The sequence below is a fragment of the Uloborus diversus genome, chromosome 9 (genome assembly GCF_026930045.1).
Source record: "Uloborus diversus isolate 005 chromosome 9, Udiv.v.3.1, whole genome shotgun sequence".
NCBI lineage: Eukaryota > Metazoa > Arthropoda > Arachnida > Araneae > Uloboridae > Uloborus > Uloborus diversus.
Window position 1 is genome coordinate 70,755,308 of NC_072739.1, and position 23,785 is coordinate 70,779,092.

The following is a 23,785-nucleotide window of genomic DNA, read 5'->3' on the forward strand; positions in this document are numbered from 1 at the left end:
CCTTTTTTCCTCTAAAGTGAACACTACCTACCACCGCACATTCAACGTTTCAGAATCAGATTGATGGGTTTTAATTACAATATAATGTACACTCCAGTTGACTTAATTGCAACTGCCGATACATTATCAAGATCTCCAGAAACACATAAAATGAATCACGATGAGCTGTCGGACAGGGAAGTACAAGCCTATGTTAATTATATTGTAAAAACCATCCCTGCTTCATCTGAGAAATTACAAGATATAAGAGAAGAACTTCTGAAGGATAGCTCTTTATCTCTGATCATCAAATTTTGCCAAGAGGGGTGGCCAGAACACGGCAACAAGCAATTTGAAGCGGGTCCATACTGAAAGAGTAAAGACAAATCGACTTTTTCTGACGGACTACTACATCTAGGCTGGCGACTCCAAAAAAATTACAGAAAGATATATTACGCTCAATCCATGACGGACACTTAGGCATAAACAAATGTAGATCCAGTGCTAAAGAGTCCGTATGGTGGTCAGGTATCTTTCAACAAATAAAAGAAATGGTAACTTGCTATCCGATCTGTGTCAAAACAAGAATTCAAAATAAAGAACCTTTAATTCCATTTACTCCTCCAACTTGACCTTGGGAGAGGTATCTATAGATCTTTTTGAAGTTAGAGGTAAACACTTTCTATTAGTCACAGACTATTACTCAAGATATCCAGAAGTTTGTGAATTGCCATGCTTGACTTCTTCAGCAACCATAGACAGTATCAAACTCATATTCGCCAGACATGGCATACCTGACCTTGTGATTAGCGACAAGGGTTCACAGTATTCATCATCTGAATTCAAATCATTTGCTGCTGACTACGGCTTTAAGCATGAAACGAGTAGTCCCCGCTATCCGCAGGCAAACGGTGAAGCAGAGCGAATGGTGCAGACGATGAAAAATTACTAGAAAAGTCCTCAGATTTCAACATTGCTCTACTAACCTATTGTAACACATCGGGGCCAACAGGAAGTAGACCTGCTCAACTATGTATGGGACGAATGCTCCGAACTTGACTTCCAGTTCTCCCTAAACAATTACGTCTAAAATGGCCAAACGGGAAAGAACATTTACAAAAAGACATTTCTCGTAAAGAAAAAGAAAAAACGGCCTTTGATAGAAAACATGCTGCTTACGAATTGCGTCCTCTAAGCACAGGTGAGAAAGTTTGAATTCCAGACTCCAAAACAGCGGGAATCATTGCTTCTCCGGCAAACACACCAAGGTCCTACAATGTCCTGACTCCCAGAGGTAAAATTCATTGAAATCGCCAATATCTAATTCCAATGCCGGAACCAGAAGAGAACAAAAAAACAATCAATGTTCCCAAGACACTAGAAACATATACAGTTTCCAGAGACTCCTCCAATTCAGGACTGTTCTACACCAAAGTCTATTACCCATAAACAAACTCGTTCTTGTAGGGTTGTCAAACCACCAGAACGTTTCGATCTTTAAATCCCTTTTTCCGAACTTCAATGGGGCGATGTCATGTGAGCTTTGGCCACTAGGCGGTGCCCCACTCTGTGCTGATGTATGCTAACGCTATCTGAGTGCGTGGCTATTCTGTTGTTGTGATTCTTGCGTCAGTGTACTTGTGTGCTGTAACTCTGTCCAGTAATAAAATATCTATGTGCCTACATCATTAGTCTTCAATGAAATACGAAACACCCAGTGGCGCCGACTCCATGGGGCTTGAGGGGGCCCGAGCCCCCTCAATAGTTTGTTTTGGGGGGCAGAGCCCCCTCAACAATTTAAGAACATTATTTGTCATATTATGGTTTCTAAAACACAAAATTATGTTGGTATTTTTTACTTTCCTTGTTTGAAGATAGTTACATTGTAAAATACATTCAGTAATGAATTAAAACAAATAACTATTGCTGTAGTAAGCAGGTTAATTGAAAACGAGTGGTGTGAATAAGGATAGTGTTACGGTGATGAGAGCACTCATAGAATTTGTCCTAGTGCGCAAACCTTCGGATGAAGTCTCGCTGGCGGCGCTCTCATCTAAGTGTTGCTGATCTGGAAAAAATATATCAGGGTTTGATTTGTATATTTAATGGAAGGCGTGATAGTTTTCTTCAATTATTAGAGTTAATGAAGTAATCTGTTTATTAACTTTTTAAACTCTATTAAAGCATTAATTTTGAGACATTTTTATTTAATGAACTCTGGGCCTTATTCCAAGCAAGCTTAAATTAGTTATTTCACTTTTAGTAATCAAAGTGCGACATCAATCTTTTATGCTTTATTCTTTTAATGATAGTTTAGATTTATTTAAATATCATTTCAATCTTTTCAGAGCTATATATTCACTGCTAATAGACTAAAAGTATAATTATTACTGTAAGTTAAATTAGTTTTTCACAAAAATACCATTTTTTCTTTTTTTTTCAAAGCCAAAAAATGTGTTGTCTTGTCGATTTTCTCAGAGTGTCGATTTACCAAGAGTCGAGTTTTTGGGGTTCTAATGTTGATCATATGACTCTAAAATGCTTAAAACACTATTTTTTATCTCAAATTTAGAAAATTTCCCCTGGCAAGGCCCCCGTTATGGTACCCTCCCCCCAATAGTTGTTTTGAATCGGTGCCACTGGGAGTGCCTTTCCATGCAACTCAAGTGCACTACCTTGTATAGTGCCGTAGCCTAGCTATGGTACTGCACGTCTCCCCACAAAATGGAACTGTAAAATTATCCCTCACTTAAGGCAAGTGACATGATCTAATTGAAGCAGAAAATTTGTGTACCAATTTTTAGATTGTTTTGCTTTGAAAACGCCCTGTCACATATGTTTGTCTGTATAAATTATACACACCAGAAAATATGTAAGTTGGCATTTTCAAGGCACAAAAATCTGAATTTTTTTCGGGGGGGGTGGGGGTGGGGGGGTCCGTGCTTTAACATACTCCCTAGACCCCGGTGACATCCGGCCCCCCCAATAATTTTTCCAAGTCGGCGCCCCTGGAAACACCCTCACCTTCAAACCACTCGACACTAACGTCATTTTTTATTACTGTTTTAGCGTTATAACTAGCAACCATTTATTCATAGCATTGAGAATAAACTGCCCAATAAAAAGCTCCAAAAATCAGCCAGGGACATGTACCCCTAGGAATACTAGCGACACAGGGGGGGGGCATTCCGGTGTCCAAGTTGAACATTTCAGAAATCTGGCAAGCCTACCCATACCGCCTTTTTTTAATATCACAAGCAATGGGTTCTTTAAATGACACTTTAAAAATTTAAGTGGAATAGCCCCTGAATATAAAACATTGCTGAAGTTTTTTGGACCATAATTCTCTAGGGAAGAGCTTCAGATCCTTCTTTTCATAAAATCTGCAAAGTTTGTCAAAAATTACATTTTTCAAACTTCAATTTCAAAAACGTACAGAGGAGAGGAGAAATTGATTTCAATCTATTTTCAAAAAAATCGGTCGGGGACAGTCCCAGAGCTCCATCCCTCACCTTAACATCAAAACATGACCTATAATCACATTTTTAAGGTTTCAATTTCTGGAAATTTGAGCTGAAACCCCTATACCATTTTTTCTCCCGTAGCAACTACAAAGAAAGTTTAAAAATGCATTTTAAAACTTAAAGTTTCACCAGAAGGGGGTCACATTAGACCCCCTTTTCCTATCATATCTTTTTTTTTTCAATGAGACCCCCCCCCCCCCCACCTCTAACTTTTTTCTGGTTACGTCACTGCACACTGGGACAGAATTCCAAGAAATTTGGTGGGAACTAGACAAAGGAGAAAAGAACTTTTGTTAGATTCCAAACAGTTGTAATCTCAGATTCTATATCTGCTTCAATATGATACAAAGAAATGACTGTTTTTGGGGACTGGGGGAGAGGAATATTTTTGTGCACTAGGATAAAATACAGAATTATTGCAATGATTCTCTGTTTTGTGTTTATATGACTGTGCATCACGAAAACACAAAATGAGGGGGCACCGCCAGGCGTCCCTCATTTCGTGGTGCCCGGGGCGACTGCCTTGCTCCTCCCCCCCCCCCCTTTGGACGGCCCTGGCCTACCCATAACCCATTGTTTATACTTGTCCTTCCAACTGAGAATTTTTTTAAAAGGTCAAGTTATTGAGTATGTCGTCTTTCCATCCTTACCTTTTCCCCAGGGGCCAAATTTCAATCTCTTGTTTTTCATCTTTCAACAGATTTTTTTTTTTTGTAGAATTGATCGCTAGAACTAGTATCTTTTCACAACTTTAAAAATAATCCTATTTCTGCCACTCTATATAGGGATTCTATGTAGAGGGTGTAGGGGGCTTGTTGAACCCGGGATTGCAATTTAGTCTAGTTTTATATAATAAGTCCAGAGCAATGGGAGATATAGAAATGGGAGAAAAAATTAGAATCCAAAGTTACAGGAAGGTTTTTCACTAGCTCAGTTAGTATTCTATTCACATGGTAAAATGAAAGATGTCTTGTTTTACATTGTTATTGTTTAATAAGAGAATTGCAAATGCATTGAAGTATTGAAAGCACAAACAAGCGGTCCATCAATTCCAATTTTCATATGGAGGGGTTAAAAAGTATATGCTCAATGATCTTACGACGAAAAACAACAAAATCCTGCTCACATTTATGCAAACAGATTGATTTTTCAAACCAGGGGGTCTATTACCCCCACCATACTCTCCTAATAAATGACAGGGCGTCAAACAAGCAAAGGAATGCAATCACTTCAGATGAAAAATGTTGACGTTAAGAAAAAATTGAAACAACTATTAATGAACCGAAATACTTACCCAATGATTCCATAAGAGTAATCATCTTTTTTTTTCCATGGAATGTAAAACGGCGTATTAACATGCCGCCGCTTTTCTTTCCCTGGCTGTATGATAGGAGTTTGATCTTTCAGCTTTTGAGAGAAAGGAAGAAATGATTCAGAAGAATACCCTGGCGTATTATCCATTGAAATTGGTAAGTATGCTAGCTTTTTTATTAAGCTATTTCAATGATCGAAGTAGCAACAGTGTTTGAAAATAAAAGATTACCAGCGCCGAAAGTAAAGTAAGACGAGAACGACAGAACGAGAACCAAATTTCACAACGTGCAGTTATGGTGTTGGTGTTGTCGCTGCATCTTCGTAGGCTCCGGTGCTGTAGGTTATGTTCGGAAACAGGGATCGGTCGCACCGGTGACACCGCAAGGGATTGGAACCGAAATCAGATGTCCTTTGCTGTTCGACGAGCTCAACCGGTAGCGACCAGTAGATCGTGGGAAAATGGTATGCCTTGCTACTGTTCGTTTTAATTCCCGATGTTGGATTTTCCCATGTTCTTCAATTCGGAACTCCAGCGCTCGAATACGCTACCTTGCGGTGATTTATAAAACTGCGTCTGCACCTAAAACATTGCCACGTTGCGCATCACGTGTGTCTGTTGACGTAAACACAGGCAGTTTGTTCTGAGTATTTATTAACGCAATCGATGTGTCTTAGTTTGCTTTCAGCTACAGAAATTAATTCGTCCCTTAGTAGTATTCTCGAGCTTCTCAAAATAATGTTAGTTTTAATTATTTCTTTCAAAAAAGTATTAAATGGTGGAAGCATAAACAAGAAAACTCTGGATTAACAAAATTGGATAACGTTATACCAGGTAAAATTTTTTATTGTTTTGTATGAATTTGCAAGAATATGAGTTTTTTTTAATCTTAAATTAATTAAACTAATCATATTTTACAGCAGCATTTAGTTGGAATGGACAGTATGCAAAATATTTTCTTGAATTTATTATCGTAGAACAAAATGAAAAATGTTTAACCGAGAAAGAATTTACTTTATTCCTTTTATTCTCAGCTGAAAGGTTTCGCCAAATTTGTTTAGGGTTATAGTAGTTTTAGTATTGTGCAAGCAAAGTAGCCTTGGCGAGTTTTCGCGTTTTTAGTTAAACCATTTTTAATTTTTATCATGAGTGGAATAAAATGATAGTAAGATTACAGAATTCGATAAGTAAAAAGAAATAATGGTCAATCAACTGAAAAGAAAACTACCACCATATATAAACTGTGAGTACACATTTTATTTATTTTGTTCTGAGTGAATTTGAATAAATATCAGTTTTTCAATTCGATGAAAAAAAAACGAACTTAACATTGACTGGACACTTTTACTTAACCTAATTCTACATAAATGATTTAAATAACCTTTGTTATTACAGTATCCTACTGAAATAGACAGTATGCAAATAAATTTTCTTGAAAATATTTATCGCAGAACAGATTGAAAAATCCAGAAAGAACGTTAAGAATTTGAACAATAAAAAATAAAAGTTCGCCAAAAATCTGTTTATAGGGGTATGGTTTTAAAATTATGTGAAAGAATAATGTATCTTGACAAGATTTCGCATATCGGGTAAATCATTTCCATGACGAATGAATTAAATGCATGATTTCTTTGGATATCCAATCATATAGTCATAGAAATAAATTATCTAGTGTTAAACGTTACTCTTGACAGTCTGCCACGTATGTGCACTATGTGACAAAAATGTCAACAAATGCTGGAAATGTCACGAAACTGAACTTAATATGTACTAATGTATAGAAAAAACGGTACAAAATGAAAATGCCGTTCGAAGCGAACCAAAAATTTATGAATTCCGAATTCAACATCGTGAAAATGGCTGCTTCAGAACAACTTACTGTGTGTTCTGCATTAATTGTTTACTTTCGTAATACTTTTTGGTTTCTAATCTCTTTCTATATGGGTCAGAATAACCAAAAGACTTTGAAAAATCTTTTCAAACGAATAAAGCGAAAAATCATACATACGAACAAAAATCACAACACTTTTACCATTTTCTTCGTTACCACATGCGTTTGTTTTAGTTTTCAATTCCGCCATTAGACAGTGACTGCAGTGCCCCCTATAGTTCGTTGGAGTTGCGAATTCATTTAGAAAACATTTTTTTTTATTTTCTTTGATATTCGGAACTCCAGCGCTCGAATACGCTACCTTGCGGTGATTTACAAAACTGCAAATGAAACTAAAACATTGCCACGTTGTGTTCCACGTGTGTCTGTTGACGTAAACACAGGCAGTTTGTTCTGAGTATTTATTAAAGCAATCGATGTGTCTTAGTTTGCTTTCAGCTACAGAAATTAATTCGTCCCTTAGTAGTATTCTCGAGCTTCTCAAAATAATGTTAGTTTTCATTATTTCCTTAATAATTGGTGAAAGAGAAAATTCAGGATTAACAAACTTGGATAACGTTATACAAGGTAAAAAATTTTATTGTTTTGTGTGAATTTGTAAGAATATCGGGGGTTTTTTAATCTTAAATTAATTAAACTTACCATATTTTACAGCAGCATTTAGTTGGAATGGACAGTATGCAAAATATTTTCTTGAATATATTATCGTAGAACAAAATGAATAACCGAGAAAGAATTTACTTTATTATTCTTAGCTGAAAGGTTTTGCCAAATTTGTTTAGGGTTATAGTTTTAGTAGTGTGCGAGCAAAGTAACCTTGGCGAGATTTTGCGTTTTTAGTTAAACCATTTTTAATTTTTATCATGAATGGAATAAAATGGTAGTAAGATTACAGAATTCGATAAGTGAAAAGAAATAATGGTCAATCAACTGAAAAGAAAACTACCACCATATATCCGTGAGAATTTTGTTGATGATTTGCATAACATGACACAATTAAATCGTAGCTCAGAAATTAGTAAAATCGAAACAGAGAATTTTTAAATTAACCGATTCGGCAATTCGAGAGAAATAACTCAGCTACAAATGGAAAACAATAAGCGCTAGCCAAGAAAGGCAAAAAAGTATCATCTTCTTTCGATAACAATTTGTAATGTCATATTGAATTTTCTAGCATTAATTGTTGTTCTTGTCAGGCCACAATTATTATTTAGTTTTATCAAGAATTGATAAATATCGAATTCAACATCGTGGAAATAGCTGCTTAGAACTACGAACTACATAGTTTGCATTAATCTTTGACGTTTAGTAATGCTTCTTGAATTCTCATTTCTTTCTACGTGGGCCAGAATATCCACAAGACTTTGAAAATTAATTTAAAAAGAATAAAGCGAAAAAATCATACGTACGAACAAAAATCACAACACTTTTAGCATTTTCTTCGTTACCATGTGCGTTTGTTTTAGTTTTTAAGTCCGCCATTAGACAGTGACTTCAATGCCCCCTATAGTTCGTTGGAGTTGCAAATTGGATTTAATGCTTTCCAAGTTTGAAAAAAAATAGTGATGACTAAAACTTAAGTAAAAAATTCGCAACTCCAACGAACTATAGGGGACACTGCAGTCACTGTCTAATGGCGGACGAAAAAACTAAAACAAACGCACGTGGTAACGAAGAAAATGCTAAAAGTGTTGTGATTTTTGTTCGTATGTATGATTTTTTTGTTTTATCCTTTATAAATCAATATTTTAAGTCCTGAGAATATTTTGGCCCACGTAGAAAGAGATTAGAATTCAAGAAGCATTACTAAACGTCAAACATTAATGCAAACTACGTAGTTCATAGTTCTAAGCAACCATTTTCACGATGTTGAATTCGATATTTATCAATTCTTGATAAAGCTAAATAATAATTGTGGCCTGACAAGAATAACAATTAATGCTAGAAAATTTAATATGACATTACAAATTATTACCAAAAGAAAGTGATACTTCTTTGCTTTGCTTGGCTAGTGCTTATTTTTTTGCATTTGTTGCTTAGTTATTTCTCTCGAATTCCCGAATCGGTTAATTTAAAATTTTTCTGTTTCGATGTTTCTAATTTCTGAGTTACGATTTAATTATGTCATGTTATGCAAATCATCTACAAAATTGTTACGGATATATGGTGGTAGTTTTCTTTTCAGTTGATTGACCATTATTTTCCTTTTACTTATCGAATTCTGTAATCTTACTACCATTTTATTCCACTCATGATAAAAATTAAAAATGGTTTAACTAAAAACGCGAAATCTCGCCAAGGCTACTTTGCTCGCACAATACTAAAACTATAACCCTAAACAAATTTGGCGAAACCTTTCAGCTGAGAGTAAAAGGAATAAAGTAAATTCTTTCTCGGTTAAACATTTTTCATTTTGTTCTACGATAATAAATTCAAGAAAATATTTTGCATACTGTCCATTCCCGGTCTAGGAAGATTGGGCGCCGCAGATTGGGCGCCGGGATCTTTGGGCGCCGAGTATTTTGGGCGCCGGGAATTTTGGGCGCCGAGCACTTTGGGCGCCGGGAACTTTGGGCGCCGAGCATATTGTGCCCAGTATTCCCGGGGCCTAAAATACTCGGCGCCCAATGTTTCCGGCGTCCAAAATGCTCGGCGCCCAATGTTCCCGGCGGCGAAATTGGAAACGCTCTCAATGCTTACGTTACGGTAGTAACCAGTCTACCGGTGAGGTTCGTCGAGCGCAAGGAATGCTTGCGTTCGCCCAGCTCAACTGGTAGCTACCGGTTAATCGATCACTGACATCTAATGATCACGTGCTTCATATTAATACGGTAACCGGTTGATGATAGAACGCTGCGGTTAGCAACCGGTTACTCAGTGGTCGAACGGTTAGGATCGCCGAACAAAACCAATTACAGTACATTGGCGTAATGAGAAATAAAAACGAGCGCGTTCTATTAAACAGCATGGTAGCCTGGATACATTAAAGCAACCCCGAGTAAAATGTAAACAGAGCCGCCCCTTTAAATTGTGAGGTAGAAATTGCAAAGCGAAATATTGCTGTTTAAAGTTTTAGTTCGTTTTAATTTCACGATTTACACTTTTTACTTTCTTCTATATCTAATATATAGAAGAAAGTATTGGATTCGTGCAAATTTTAGAATTTCGAATTTTGACGGATTCGAACGTTTTGAGGTGTGCTGAGTCCATTTCGACTATTTTTAGAAAATGTCTGTCTGTCTGTGTGTGTGTGTATGTGTGTGTGTATGTGTGTGTGTATGTGTGTGTGTATGTATGTGTGTGTGTATGTGTGTGTGTCACCTCTGTGTGTGACCAGTTTTTTGTGGCCGCTCTACAGCAAAAACTACCGCATGAAATCGAACGAAATTTGGTACACATATGTGCCGCTATGTGAACTTGTGCCCATTGGTTTTTGGCGCGAATCCCTCCAAGGGGGGTGGAGCAATGGGACGTTTTTTGAGTTACGCGTGCTTGCTATTCCTCAGGAAGTAACTGGCGGAATCAAACAAAATTTGGTCCATATGTTGCCATTAACAGGAGCAGGTGCTGATTCAATTTTGGTGTCAATAACTGAAACGGGGATTGAGCTATAGAACGTTTTTTGTCGTCAATTGTGACTGCTCTATCTCAAGAAATAATGAACGGAATGAAAGAAAAATTTATCGGCAAGTAGCCCTTAGTGAGTATAAGAGCTGATTTTATTTTGGTGTCAACAGCTAAAAAGGGGGTAGCGCAATCACCCGTTCTTTTTTTCCATTGTGAGTGCCCTATCTCACGAAGTAATGCTGCGTTCTGGTTGAAATTTGGAATATATGTGAATCCATATGTAAACAGGCTTTGGTTCAATTTGGACGCCAATCGCTCCAAGAGGTGTTGATTTATTTATTATTTTTTGCGAATAAAAATAGCTTTATTAATGCAACAATAAGAAAGATAAATCGTAATAGATTGTCGTCTGCGTATTTCTCGTGATTTTAATTGTATGGAAATGATCGGAAATATTATCTCAATGATTTAAAATTTTTAACTGTTGCCATCTTATGTTTGTTAATGAATAAAATATTTGTAATTAATTTAAGCAAGGCTTTTAAAATAACTTTCATTTTTCGCTTTTTGCTTTGCTTTTGCAATAATTCAGACATTCGGAACTCCAGCGCTCGAATACGCTTCCTTGCGGTGATTTACAAAACTGCAAATGAAACTAAAACATTGCCACGTTGCGTTCCACGTGTGTCTGTTGACGTAAACACAGGCAGTTTGTTCTGAGTATTTATTAACGCAATCGATGTGTCTTAGTTTGCTTTCAGCTACAGAAATTAATTCGTCCCTTAGTAGTATTCTCGAGCTTCTCAAAATAATGTTAGTTTTCATTATTTCCTTAATAATTGGTGAAAGCGAAAATTCTGGATTAACAAACTTGGATAACGTTATACAAGGTAAAAAATTCTATTGTTTTGTATGAATTTGTAAGAATATGGGGTTTTTTTTAATCTTAAATTAATTAAACTTACCATATTTTACAGCAGCATTTAGTTGGAATGGACAGTATGCAAAATATTTTCTTGAATATATTATCGTAGAACAAAATGAATAACCGAGAAAGAATTTACTTTATTCCTTTTATTCTCAGCTGAAAGGTTTCGCCAAATTTGTTTAGGGTTATAGTTTTAGTATAGTGCGAGCAAAGTAGCATTGGCGAGATTTCGCATTTTTAGTTAAACCATTTTTCATTTTTATCATGAGTGGAATAAAATGGTAGTAAGATTACAGAATTCGATAAGTGAAAAGAAATAATGGTCAATCAACTGAAAAGAAAACTACCACCATATATCCGTGAGAATTTTGTTGATGATTTGCATAACATGACAGAATTAAATCGTAACTCAGAAATTAGAAAAATCGAAACAGAAAATTTTTAAATTAACCGATTCGGGAATTCGAGAGAAATACATCAGCTACAAATGGAAAACAATAAGCGCTAGCCAAGCAAGGCAAAAAAGTATCATCTTCTTTCGATAACAATTTGTAATGTCATATTGAATTTTCTAGCATTAATTGTTATTCTTGTCAGGCCACAATTATTATTTAGTTTTATCAAGAATTGATAAATATCGAATTCAACGTCGTGGAAATAGCTGCTTAGAACTACGAACTACGTAGTTTGCATTAATCTTTGACGTTTAGTAATGCTTCTTGAATTCTCATTTCTTTCTACGTGGGCCAGAATATCCACAAGACTTTGAAAATTAATTTATAAAGAATAAAGCGAAAAAATCATACGTACGAACAAAAATCACAACACTTTTAGCATTTTCTTCGTTACCATGTGCGTTTGTTTTAGTTTTCAAGTCCGCCATTAGGGGACAGTGACTTCAGTGCCCCCTATAGTTCGTTGGAGTTGCGAATTGGAATGGTTGTCAAGTTTTTTCATGTGAAATTTTGTTTTTGTTGGGAATATTGCTTCCTCATCAGGCATGGGGGGGGGAGGGATCAGAAAAAAAAGAGAAATATAGAAGAAAGTTTCGTGATGGCCACAACATACTAGTTTGTGTTGTGAAATATTTCCGTTTTCGTAGGGTTTCTTCTGAATCTTAATTTACATCTATATTGTTGTTATGTTTGGAAAATTCTGCTTGCTGTAAACATTCGCAATAAACTCACATTGAAAGAGACGCGGAACAGATTTTAACATGGTAAGATAATACATGCTGTTTCAAAATGAGTTTCTTTTACTGTTGATTTTTTTTTTATATTCTTGAGAATAGTAACTGAAATACGATCTGAGTGTGCTTCTCTTATGTTGTTGATGTTTTAATTTATTGGTTTTCTCTGAACAATATGTTGAAGATTTTGGTTAGTTCATAAAGTTTTTTAACAATAAAAATGTCGTGAAAAAATCTGTAAAAAATACTACCATTTAATGATCTAAGAAATGTATTTTATCTCAGGAAAGAATATATTCCTTTTCATTTAATTTGTAATTTCACCTTCATCTGTCTCAGTTTTTAGTTTCATAAAAAAAATAAAAAGGGGAAAGGATGGGCGGGAAGATGTTGAGTCACTGCTCCTATGCTCTGTGGGGCTCGTGAGAATTCGAGCGACCTGTGTCAGCCTTTGCACACTCCCCCCCTCATTTCCTAGAAAAAATTGAAATGACATGTTTGGCTACCACCATCTACTCGCAATCAGTAGTCATTGGCCCCAGGAATTGTAAGCTGTTCCATTTCGATTGTTTCCGAGTTTGTGTCACTCCTTAACAGTACTAAATCATTATAGTCTAATAGGTGTGAGTTTGTTTGTATGCTAATGATAATAATATATTCAGAGCTCTAAAATTTTTTTTTTTTTTGGCCTTGTTAATTTTGCCTGAATGAACTGATAATTGATAACAATTTGCAGATTGCACCAAAATGTTAATTATATTAAAATGCTCCCTATCAAAGGAGTTTACAGCAAATATTGTATAATTGACTTTGAATTCATAGCACCTGTGATAGTTAAGTTAGAGGGGGGAGGGGAGCCAAACTGAGTGCCCTTGGCTAGTGCATTCTTGCACCCTTTGAACTTGTTCGTTTCCGTTTTTTTCCCTTACATTCATGGCATGTGAAGCAATCCGGAAAACTTGCAGAAGGGGTTGCTATTCATATTGTATTGTAATTAACTCTGAATTTGGAGCACTTCAGAAGTGATTGGTAGTCGGGGGAAAGGGGGGGAGGCTCTTGAGCCAAAGTAAGCATCCTACAACTTGTGAGCCACCCATGTTTTTCTTTTTTAGGTTCAAAGCAATCCATATAAGTTTGCAGAAGGAGCTTGCAGTTAATTATTCTTGCATTATAATTAATTTTGAATTCTTTTCACTGTGGAAGTGGAAGGAAAATTTGGGGAAGGGCCAGATCTGAAGCCTAAGTGAGCGCAAGATATGGCACGCTTCTCCATGACATTCAATCGTCTTCTCAACTTCATACTTTGTGCAGAATAGGGAACTGAATAAGATTCAGTGCAAAGGGTTGTGAGAGCCCATGGTGCCCCTACCAATCCTTACGCCCTTATGAATGAAGAACCTTTCAACAGAAGACATTTTGGCAAAACCTTATTCTTTTCAAAGTCAAAGAGTCGGGGTCATTTTTCCTCCAATTCCTCAGCCTTGGTTACCACCTGCTTTCTCGACACTAGCTGGCTTATTAGTAATAGCAGATTAAATCAATTAAATTACCTGTCTTATTGGTAAACTTGCTGCTAGTAAGTGTATTTCATTTAATGATAGTTGCTTTGAAATAAAAACGTTTTGCAATTGCTAATTAACAGTGAAATAAGAATCAAACAGATCAAAGTGATATGGCATCAAAAAAAAATTGAGAAAACTACAAGAAAGGCCCGCATATCTTTCAAGATTCAAGACAGGAACTTAACATTTTGTTTGATTGCTGCTTCCAATTTGAAAGTTAATGATGATTATGAGCAAGATTTGAAGAAAAACATTTTTTTACACATTGTCAATTATGCATGTATGAAATCCAGAGACTGCAATTTCATCCTTGTTATGGACTCATCAGTCTGGAATGGTCAATCACCAAGCTGAAGGCAGATGTCATCTCATTGAAGCTAAGAGTGCCAACAAACCGGTAACTAAATTTAATTGAGCAAATCACAAGGGTTCACAGCAGTGGCGTGCTTCAACTAAACAATCGAAGGCAATGCATGGGTATAAAGCAGAAAGTTACCGTCCTTAAGACTGGGCTAGGGCAGAACTACATGCAATATACTGACATCCCAGTCATGATATCCAGAGACTGCAGTTTCATCCTTGTTATGGGCTCATCAGTCTGAAATATTCAAGAACCGAGCTTGAGAGGCAGATACGAGACTCATTCAGCTTGAATGAGATGATTTCCGTATGTTGCCTGTAGTTCTACCTTTGCCCTGGCTAAAAAGTGGTAAACTGCTTTATACCCATGCTTTGCTTTCAATTGACGAGTTGAACTGCACCATTGCTGGGGACTCTCGCTGGTGTGTTAATTTTAATTTAGCTACCAGTCTGTTGGCACTCTAAGCATCAATGAGATGACATCTGCCTCCAGCTTAGTTATTGACTGTTCCAGACTGATGAGTCCATAACAATGACAAAACTGTGGTCTCTGGATGTCATAACCAGGCTGTCGGTATATTGCATATCTACCTTAGCCCTGGATAACTAACTGCTGAATTGTTCCATACAAGTTTTTCTACAACAATGTAATTTTCTTTAAAAGTTGGGAGTCACTGTAGACCCCTTGTCAGCTAGGGCTTGCCAGCCCTCCATAAATATATCACTTGGATTCCAAGCTGGGCCCACTATATAGCTCAGGCAAACCTAACTTGGGAATATTGTGAAGGCTGCGCAAATCCTAATCACAGCATTACAGAACTGCCGGTTAGGTTTACACCAGGCAGACATGGCCTCTTGTTGACCCCGTCGAAATTTAAACTTTCTATAGTCCTTCCGCAGGCCTGTCATTTAGGAGGGTCAATTGCCTCACCCCTAGCTTTGAGAAATTAAAGTTACATATAAGGGGTTGTAGTTCCTGCAATAAAATTTGCATTGAGTAAACACCCTCTCCCACCCCTCAAACCCTGGAAAAATTCGAAATGACAAGCCTGCTTATATGAAGTATTAGCAGTTCAGGAATACTAAGAAATTAAGAATTTCTGTACTTATTCATGTCTTAAGCAAACCAATGTGATTTTAGCCAATTGTAATAATTACTGTGAATAAGAAACAATTACCTTTTCACAGATTATAGGTAGTTCAAGTATTTGGTAAATATTCACTTCAAATTACTTCAGAGTTACCAGAAGATTAGTTTTCAGTAGCTGATTTATGGGTTTAAGAGGCCCATTGAAATATATTTTTGGGGACTTCTTTGTCTGTAATTATCATCATAATTGGCTGCATAGCCCATTGCGAGCCTTGGCCTATTTCAGGAGATCCGCCAGGCTGTCCTCTTCTTTGTCGTTGACCTCCAATTTTTGATTTTAATGAAATCAAAATCAGAGTCCACACAGTCGACCTATCTTGTTTTTGGTCTACCCATTGGTCGCTGTCCAAATGGGACCGCACTAAAGACCGTCAACGCAGCTCTGTCATTTTCCATTCTTGAGAAATGACCAGCCCATCTCATTGTTTAGTTTGGTAAATTTCAAAATATTGATATTTCGAAAAAGTTTATTAAGTCTTTGTCTATCATAGAACAAAGTAAAAAAATTTTAAAAAAAGGCTGCAATTTTGAATTATCTTTATAGCCTTATGGTCCTGGGAGCCCCTTACATTTGCAACATGGTAGATCTGCCATTCCATCTTTAGAATTTTTTTTTTTACTTGTCTTGATGCTGTCCTAGATATTTCGGTCTAAACTCGGATTTTTTTAATGCAAAACCAAAATACCATCATAGCTTCAGAACAACAGTAACATACCTAATCACAGATATAACACTAAGATATCTTACTGTTGCTTTGAGGAGACAATATAGTTTTTTTTTTTTAAAGAAACACAACCGAGATTTTATTAGTTTTTAAAATAAATTGATATGATATTCCGTTATCATACTTTATTTTCAACTTTAACTTTTTAATCACCAGTAGGATTGCAGGAAAAGTAGGAAAAATTCTTAATATTTTTTGACTGTTCCACAACCCAACTAGTTTTTAACTCATAAGTAAAATGCATTTTAATATTTTTCGGAAAATATAAAAGGAATATCGTCTGCAATTTGAATTATGCGTAACTTCAACACACAGAAGAATCAAACTGAAGTATATATACGAATTAAAATACATTGAATCAATACTGAATTAAAGGAAATGTCAAATATATACTAAAAAATTCATATATTTTTTACATTAAATTAGTCAACAATATAACAACTTTTTAGTAACGCTAACAAAATTCGTGGTTGTTTCACAAAATAAGATTGTATGTGACAAAACATAAGTTTCAAGGATTTTAAATATAATACGAGTTAAAATATGAAAGCCATAACGTATGAAGATGAAGCCAAGCTTTCACGACTGCACAAGTAGCATTTGTAAACAAAATTTATAAGTCTCAATACAAAATTTAACTAGCGTAATATCCATACACAACTTGCAGCATTTAAAAACTTGATACATATTGTGTTCAAATAATTGTTTAATTAGATCAAGAATATCGTTCAGAGTTTTAAAAATACAGATCTTTATGACAACCGCAACTATTACAATGAATTTTGTTTTCAAACACAGGTTGCAAGCAGAGGCGCTTGAGCAGAGCATAAGCAGCATTGCGCTCCGCAAAGAGCAGCACTGCGAAATTCTCACCAACCATTTTGGCAGCTTCCGAATTTCGCCAATGCACTGTAATTGAGAGGGTTTCAAAATTCGCTTGCCGGCGCCGAAAGTTCCCGGCGCATAAAATGCTAGGCGCCCAAAGTTCCCTGCGCCCAAAGTGCTCGGCGCCCAAAGCTCCCGGCGCCCAAAACGCTCGGCGCCCAAAGTTCCTGGCGCCCAAAATGCTCGGCGCCCAAAGTTCCCGGCGCCCAATATGTGGCGCCCAATAGTCGGCGCCCAATCTTCCCATTTCGAAAACTCTTTTAGCAGCATTCCAATGTTGCATGTTGCAACATGTATTAAACTGACTTAAATAACTTACGGCATAAGAAATATCTGGCCTTGTGGCAATAGAAAGATACATGAGTGAACCTATCAAATTTTGGTATGGAATGTTATTCTTTTCTTCAGAGTGTGCTTTTTCTAATTTGATACCAGGATCAATTGGATTTGAAACCGCTTTGCAGTCACTCATATGAAATTTTTCTAGAATTTCTTTGATGTATTTTCGTTGTTTGACTACAATTTTATTATGCGATTGTTCAAACTCCATTCCTAAGCAATATTTTAAGTCTCCTAGATCTCTTATTCTAAAACTTTCCATTAAACTTTTCTTTGGATCGTTTACAGCTTCATTGTTATTTGTCGCAATAATTATATCATCAACATACACGGCTAAAAGAATTCTATCTCTCCCTTTCTTCATTGAGTATAAGCATGGATCAGCTGTGGATAATGAAAATCCAAGCTCCATTAACTTCGCATTAATTGTTTTGAATCATTGTCTTCCAGCTTGTTTAAGTCCATATAATGCCTTCTTTAATAAGCAAACCTTTTCTTTGGAGTTTTTCTTTATGTCACTTAACATTTTTTGAGTTTTTAAGAAAAGTTCACTGATCTCATTTTCAGTTTCTTCCAAAAGTATTTCTTGAAGAAATTTTTCAAGACATGTAGGTTTCTCCATGTAAACTTTCTCTTCCAACTTTCCATTTAAAAATGCTGTTGATACATCTAGTTGTGAAAGCTTTAAATTTTCTTCAGCAGCAATCCCCAACAGAAATCTAATTGAACTTAGTTTTGAAACAAGCGCAAAGGTAGCAAAAAAATCTTCATTTGGTCGTTGAGCAAATCCTTTTGCCACTAAGCGAGCTTTCTTCCTTTCTAAAGTTCCGTCAGGATTTAGTTTTTCCTTTAAAATAATTTTTGAATCAATTACATTGAAATCATTTTCTTTCTCAACAATTTCCCATGTTCCATTCAAAATATGAGCTTTGATTTCATTTTTAATTGATTCATTCCAATCTTAAGATGATGACTCAATTGTTTCATCGCAAAGAAAAGAAGTGTCAGAAAGATCATAATCTTCTAACCAGGCAGGCAGTTTTCTATCGCGTTTTGATCTTCCTCCTTCAGTTTGTTCAACAACTTTATTGTCTCTAGTGTCAAAATTTTCTTCCTTACTGTCGTTTGTTTCATTTTCCTTTAAATTGGTTGTTTCTTCATGTGAAACTTTATTTGTTACATCTATACATGAAGTTTCTCTTTCTTCAAATGTATTTATGTCTTCAGATATTTCATCAACTCTTTCTGATATAATATTAGCATTATTTGAGCTTGGTTCTTTAAGAATTGAAAATTTGTCAGTTTCAAAGTTCGGTTTAAAAATAACATTTCTTGACATTTCTACTTTTCCAGTATCTGGAAAATAAACTCTATATCCCTTTATATTTTCTTCATAGCCAACAAAGATTCCTTTCTTACTTTTTGGATCCCATTTTCTTCTACGTTGTTTAGGAATTAAAACAAATACATCTGTTCCAAACACTTGTAATTTGTTCAAATCAGTTTTCCTGTTAAACCATAATTCATTAGGAGTTTTCCCTTTAATAGTACTTGTTCCTGTATGATTAAGAACATACGTTGCAGTATTTACCGCTTCAGCCCAGAATTCTTTCTTCATATCTTTTGCACAAAGAAAACTTCTAGCTAATTCTACAACTGTTCTATTCTCTCTTTCTATTTTTCCATTTTGTTGTGGAGTGTTTGTACAGGATTTCTGGTGTCTAATTCCTTTTTCTTCTAAAAATGAAGCTATATCTGCATTTAATGCTTCCAACCCTTGATCTGTTCTTAAAATTTTTACTCTATTTCCTGTAATATTTTCAGCAAGTAGTACAAATTTTTTAATCTTATTCTTTACTTCAGATTTATTTTTTAAAAAATAAACTGATCTATAATGACTAAAATCATCTTTAAGTAGTAAAAAATATCTAGATCCCCCAATAGATGGTTCTTCCATTGGACCGCATACGTCAGCATGGATGACTTCAGTCGGGACTTTACCAATGTTTTTACTTCTTGTAAATAGCAAGGTGTATTGTTTTCCAAAAATACATGATTCGCAGAAAAAATTTTCTTCATCAAGGAATTTTATTTCATTTTCTTTTAGAATTCTTCTTACTTGATGAATATTTTGATGCGCCATCCTTTCATGCCAAACTTTCAAACTTTCTATTTTTCTACAATATGTTCCCAAAAAGGCAGTTTCTTCCACTTCAAACATTAGTTTATAAAGTTTTCCCTCTCTTTTTCCAAAAATCTTGACATCATTTTCTTTCTTTACCTTGCACGTATTTCTATCCAATTCAAAAATATATCCCTTGTCAGTAACTGAGCTTATGGAAAACAAATTGCATTTTAAATCTGGAACATATAACACATTTTTCAAATCTCCATACTCCCATTTTCTACCATTAAAATATTTAATTTTGATGTCACCTTGACCTGCTGCATCAATTGTATTTCCATCAGCTATTTTAATTTTCACCGCATTTGCCAATTCTGTATAATTTTGGAGCCACGTTTTATTGCAAGTCATATGCTCACTAGCACCCGAATCTGCGTACCATTCTCTGCTTTGAAGTCTTTCTTCAGGGAACAAAGCCATAGTTGTATAAGCAGCACGATTGTATTTTCCCTTTCCTTTATGCATTTCATTTCGATGACAATCTTTTGCTTTATGGTTTGGCTTATGACATACAAAGCATAAATTTTTATCAAAATCTTCTTCAGGGCCGATCCTAGGGTGTCGGTCGCCCGTGTGCAAAGACCTAATGTGCCGCCCCTGAAGAGCAATTTGCATGTTTTGACTAATACTTAACGCCCATATAAATCTTTCTTCAAATTTCTGTATCAAGTTCTAAATTTAAAAAAAAAAGCAGAAGGATGAATTTATGTAAAAAGTTAGAAACTCCTTAGGTACAATTTATATCTTTCGAGAAAGTAATAGGTTCCGAAATTTACTAGTCGTAAAAACGCATTTTATAGTCTGTCTTTGGTGACATCAGAGGAAGGGGGGGGGGGATCGCCCCTCAAAAATATACGAAATTGGCGTATGAAAAAAAGCTGTAATTAATCTTTGGTTGTGTTTGGTTGCAAGGACAAAAGAGTCGGGAACATTCAAGGTCCATGGAGAAATTTTCAAAATTGACGTCAAAAATTGCAATTTTAGGAAATTTTTTGAGACTTGAGGGGAAAAGTAATGTTGAAGGTCTTTCCTGAAATTCTTTAAAAATTGATGTCAAATTCCAGCTATTTTTTGTGACCTTAGTTTAGGAAGGATCGGCGCTCTTCCCGAAACAGAAGTTTTAAACACGCTATTTCGGGTTATCTTTGTTGAAATTGCTGGAGGGAGGAAGACTCGGTCGTCTCCTGTCGAAAGTTTTCGAAATTGAAGTTTAAAACTCAAATTTAGGCTGTCTTTGATGACGTTAGAGGGTCTGGCATCTTTCCTCCGATAATTTATCTGCGCAATTGTTTCAAAAACACATTTTTGGCTAGATTTGGACACGATAGGGGAAACGGGAAAGTATTCCGAACTGAAATATTTTTCGGAATTAAAATCAATTTTTGACTTTTTTTTTGTAAAGGAAGGATTTTGGGGCTCTAAATATTTAGTTCTATTTTAGTTCGTTGATTATGGAGTTGCAATTTTCCATTGCGACTGCTGAACACAGAATTTCTTGTTTGAAATACTTGCGAGAGTGTCCTATCAGCATAGTTTTTTTTACACAAAGTTTGTCTTCATTGTTCAGGGTCAATAAAAACTTGGGAGGCTGAGTGAAGCATTAGCAGCCTTTAGAAGGCACCCTTTCATGATTCGGGGGGGGGGATTTTCGTCATTGCCCCACCCCTGTATTCATGCCTGATTACGAGTTCTGTCACAAATTTTGCAACCAAATGAATCATGTGTTTAAAGAGTTGATATTAATAGATAATAAAGCAACACAATGTGCTCTAAACATTTCATTTCTCTTAATATGCTATGCTGTTGGAAAATTGGCACTTACTTTGATAATTGAACATTTAAAATTCAGCATATTTATTCGACTTACTATGTTATCTTGTGAGAAATTCTTGAGGCATTTTGCTTGATTAAAAGAACTATATGATGCGGCCTGAGGCCGCCCCTTGCTTTGGCCGCCCTTGTGCGGTGCACACTCTGCACACCTGCTAGGATCGGCCCTGATCTTCTTTTAAGGGACATTGGTTTGCAAAATGTTCTTTCTTGCAAATAGTACAAGTTATATTTCTGTTCTTGTGATTTTTCCTTGTATGCAGGTTCATTTTCTTGCTTGCTAAAGCTGTTTCCGTTTTTCTCGACATATTTTTCATTCTTTCTTCTTCAATCGACAATCTACTAACCAGTTCATTAATTGATTGGTTTTCAACTGGTACTGACTCCCAAGCACTGATGAAATGCTGATATTCCTGAGGCAAGCCCATAAGGACTTTGGTCATAAACATATGATCGGAGATATTTTCCTTATATTGTTTTAATTTAGTCCTAATTTCTTCAAGTCCAGATATGTACAAAGACAAATCCTTTCCATCATGACTATAATTGAAGAACTTGTTTTGTAGCATATAAATGCTCACTTCTGACTTGTGCTCATAAACTGAACACAATTTATTCCACATAGCATTTGCATTTTCGCAAGTGATAATATGAGCCATCGGACCTTCTTCTACTCGACTCACAATTATTTCTTGAGCTTTCAAATCTTTCTTTCTATATTCAGCTAATTTTTCTAAATAATCATTCTCATCCTCTGTGTCAACTTCAACTGGAAAATCTCCATTAATAGCTTCAAAAAGCCCTTTACTTTCTAAAATTATTTTCATTTGAAACTTCCATAAGTTCCAGTTATTTCCTGTTAGCACTATCGCACTTGTCTTATCCATATTCAACTCTATTTAAACTCAAAATAACTACTTAAAATAAAAATCTATCTTCCAGTTTTATAGTACTCACTAATTAGAAGCTAATCCTGGTCCCCCATAACCTGTAAACTTGATGCATTACAGAGGATGACTAACAACATAAAGTAACATTTAATAGACAAGACTACAAGATACATTCATAATTTTGTAATAAACTATTCTACCAATATATTCAAGTATTGTTGCCGCTGTGGCACAAAAACAATGAAACTAAATTTAGTCAAGGCTTATGTTAAGTGCAATAAACAACATCTATCGTTAAAATAATTTAATTTACTCAATTCAAACTTTTGCCTTGTCTTAAAGTGTTGTTTTTCAATAACGTTGTGATTGGAATAATCGATTTAACAGGAAAACTAACTATTAAAAGACCCAAATAAAGTGTCAGAAGGGAATTTTAGCACACCGAAACACATGTTCTTGATATAATTACGCGATAGTTAAAGAAATAGGAATGGACTCGCTCAAGTAAAGCTACACACGTATAATTTGAACATTGTAGAACAATAATATGAGCATTAAAATCTTGGACTCACCTTTAATTTTCCAGATTCTGGGTTTTTCCACAGCACTCTCATACACTCCATGTTAATCCTACGGGAGAAGAAGAAACACTGCCTCAGGCGGTCTTCGACCAATAGGAAAATGATACCGCGTTGTCGCAACTCTGAAAACTACGTTTTCATATAGGGACTCTAGTTCGCACCAAGGCGGATAGAAGAAAGGGGAAGACGCTCAACGCAACAAAACCTGAAGCTAAAACCGTAACCGGTTTTGACGGACGCGGGGAAAAGTCTACTCAAAACATTCGGCTTTGAAGGGCTTTATCAGTGCTATTTTACTTAGAATGCTGAGTTTAATAGTGAATATTTTCTGTTGATGTAACTAAAATGCCCGCTTGGGTTGCGTACGCCCATGCCATTATAAAAGAATATTTAAATACGTTCCATACGTAGCCATTATAAAAGAATATTTAAATGTAAGGTTTAGGTATTGGGGAAAAAATACTGAAAAAAGAAAAGCAGTTCCCTTAGACAATTATATTCAAAATTATTGCACTTTAAAGGGCAATAGTGCACAACACAAAGGGTTAGACATTTTGCAGGCAAGAAGTCACTCATGCCAGGACAGTGGAAAAAACGGCAAAAACAGAATTAGAGAAAGCTGAACTGAGTTCTGTTAACAAAAAGATATAGGAATGAAATTTTTAGCTATCAATTTTATTATTTCTTATATTTATAATTTGCAAAATTTTCGTTTAATAACAAAAGTAATCCTTTTAAACATCCACCACAGCATGTTGCAATATAATGCAGTAAAATTTTTCTATGAGCCTAATTCTTTTAAACATAAAATTTCAGATAAGTAAATTTTTTTAAAAATTAGGTTTGGCACATTTCTGCCAAAGGTGGGAAAAAAAAATTCTAAAAGTG

At 35.5% G+C, this 23,785-nt stretch overlaps 1 protein-coding gene across 1 annotated transcript in view; it reads right to left on the minus strand.

Annotated features, from left to right (window-relative positions):
- Positions 1-5,095, minus strand: part of LOC129229284 (terminal nucleotidyltransferase 4B-like) — a 63,139-nt gene extending 58,044 nt beyond the window's left edge. The window contains exon 1 of the mRNA XM_054863558.1: positions 4,798-5,095. Coding sequence (XP_054719533.1) covers positions 4,798-4,964 — 167 coding nt within the window. The 5' untranslated portion in view covers positions 4,965-5,095. The remainder of the gene's footprint in view (positions 1-4,797) is intronic.
- Positions 5,096-23,785: the final 18,690 nt, after the last annotated feature.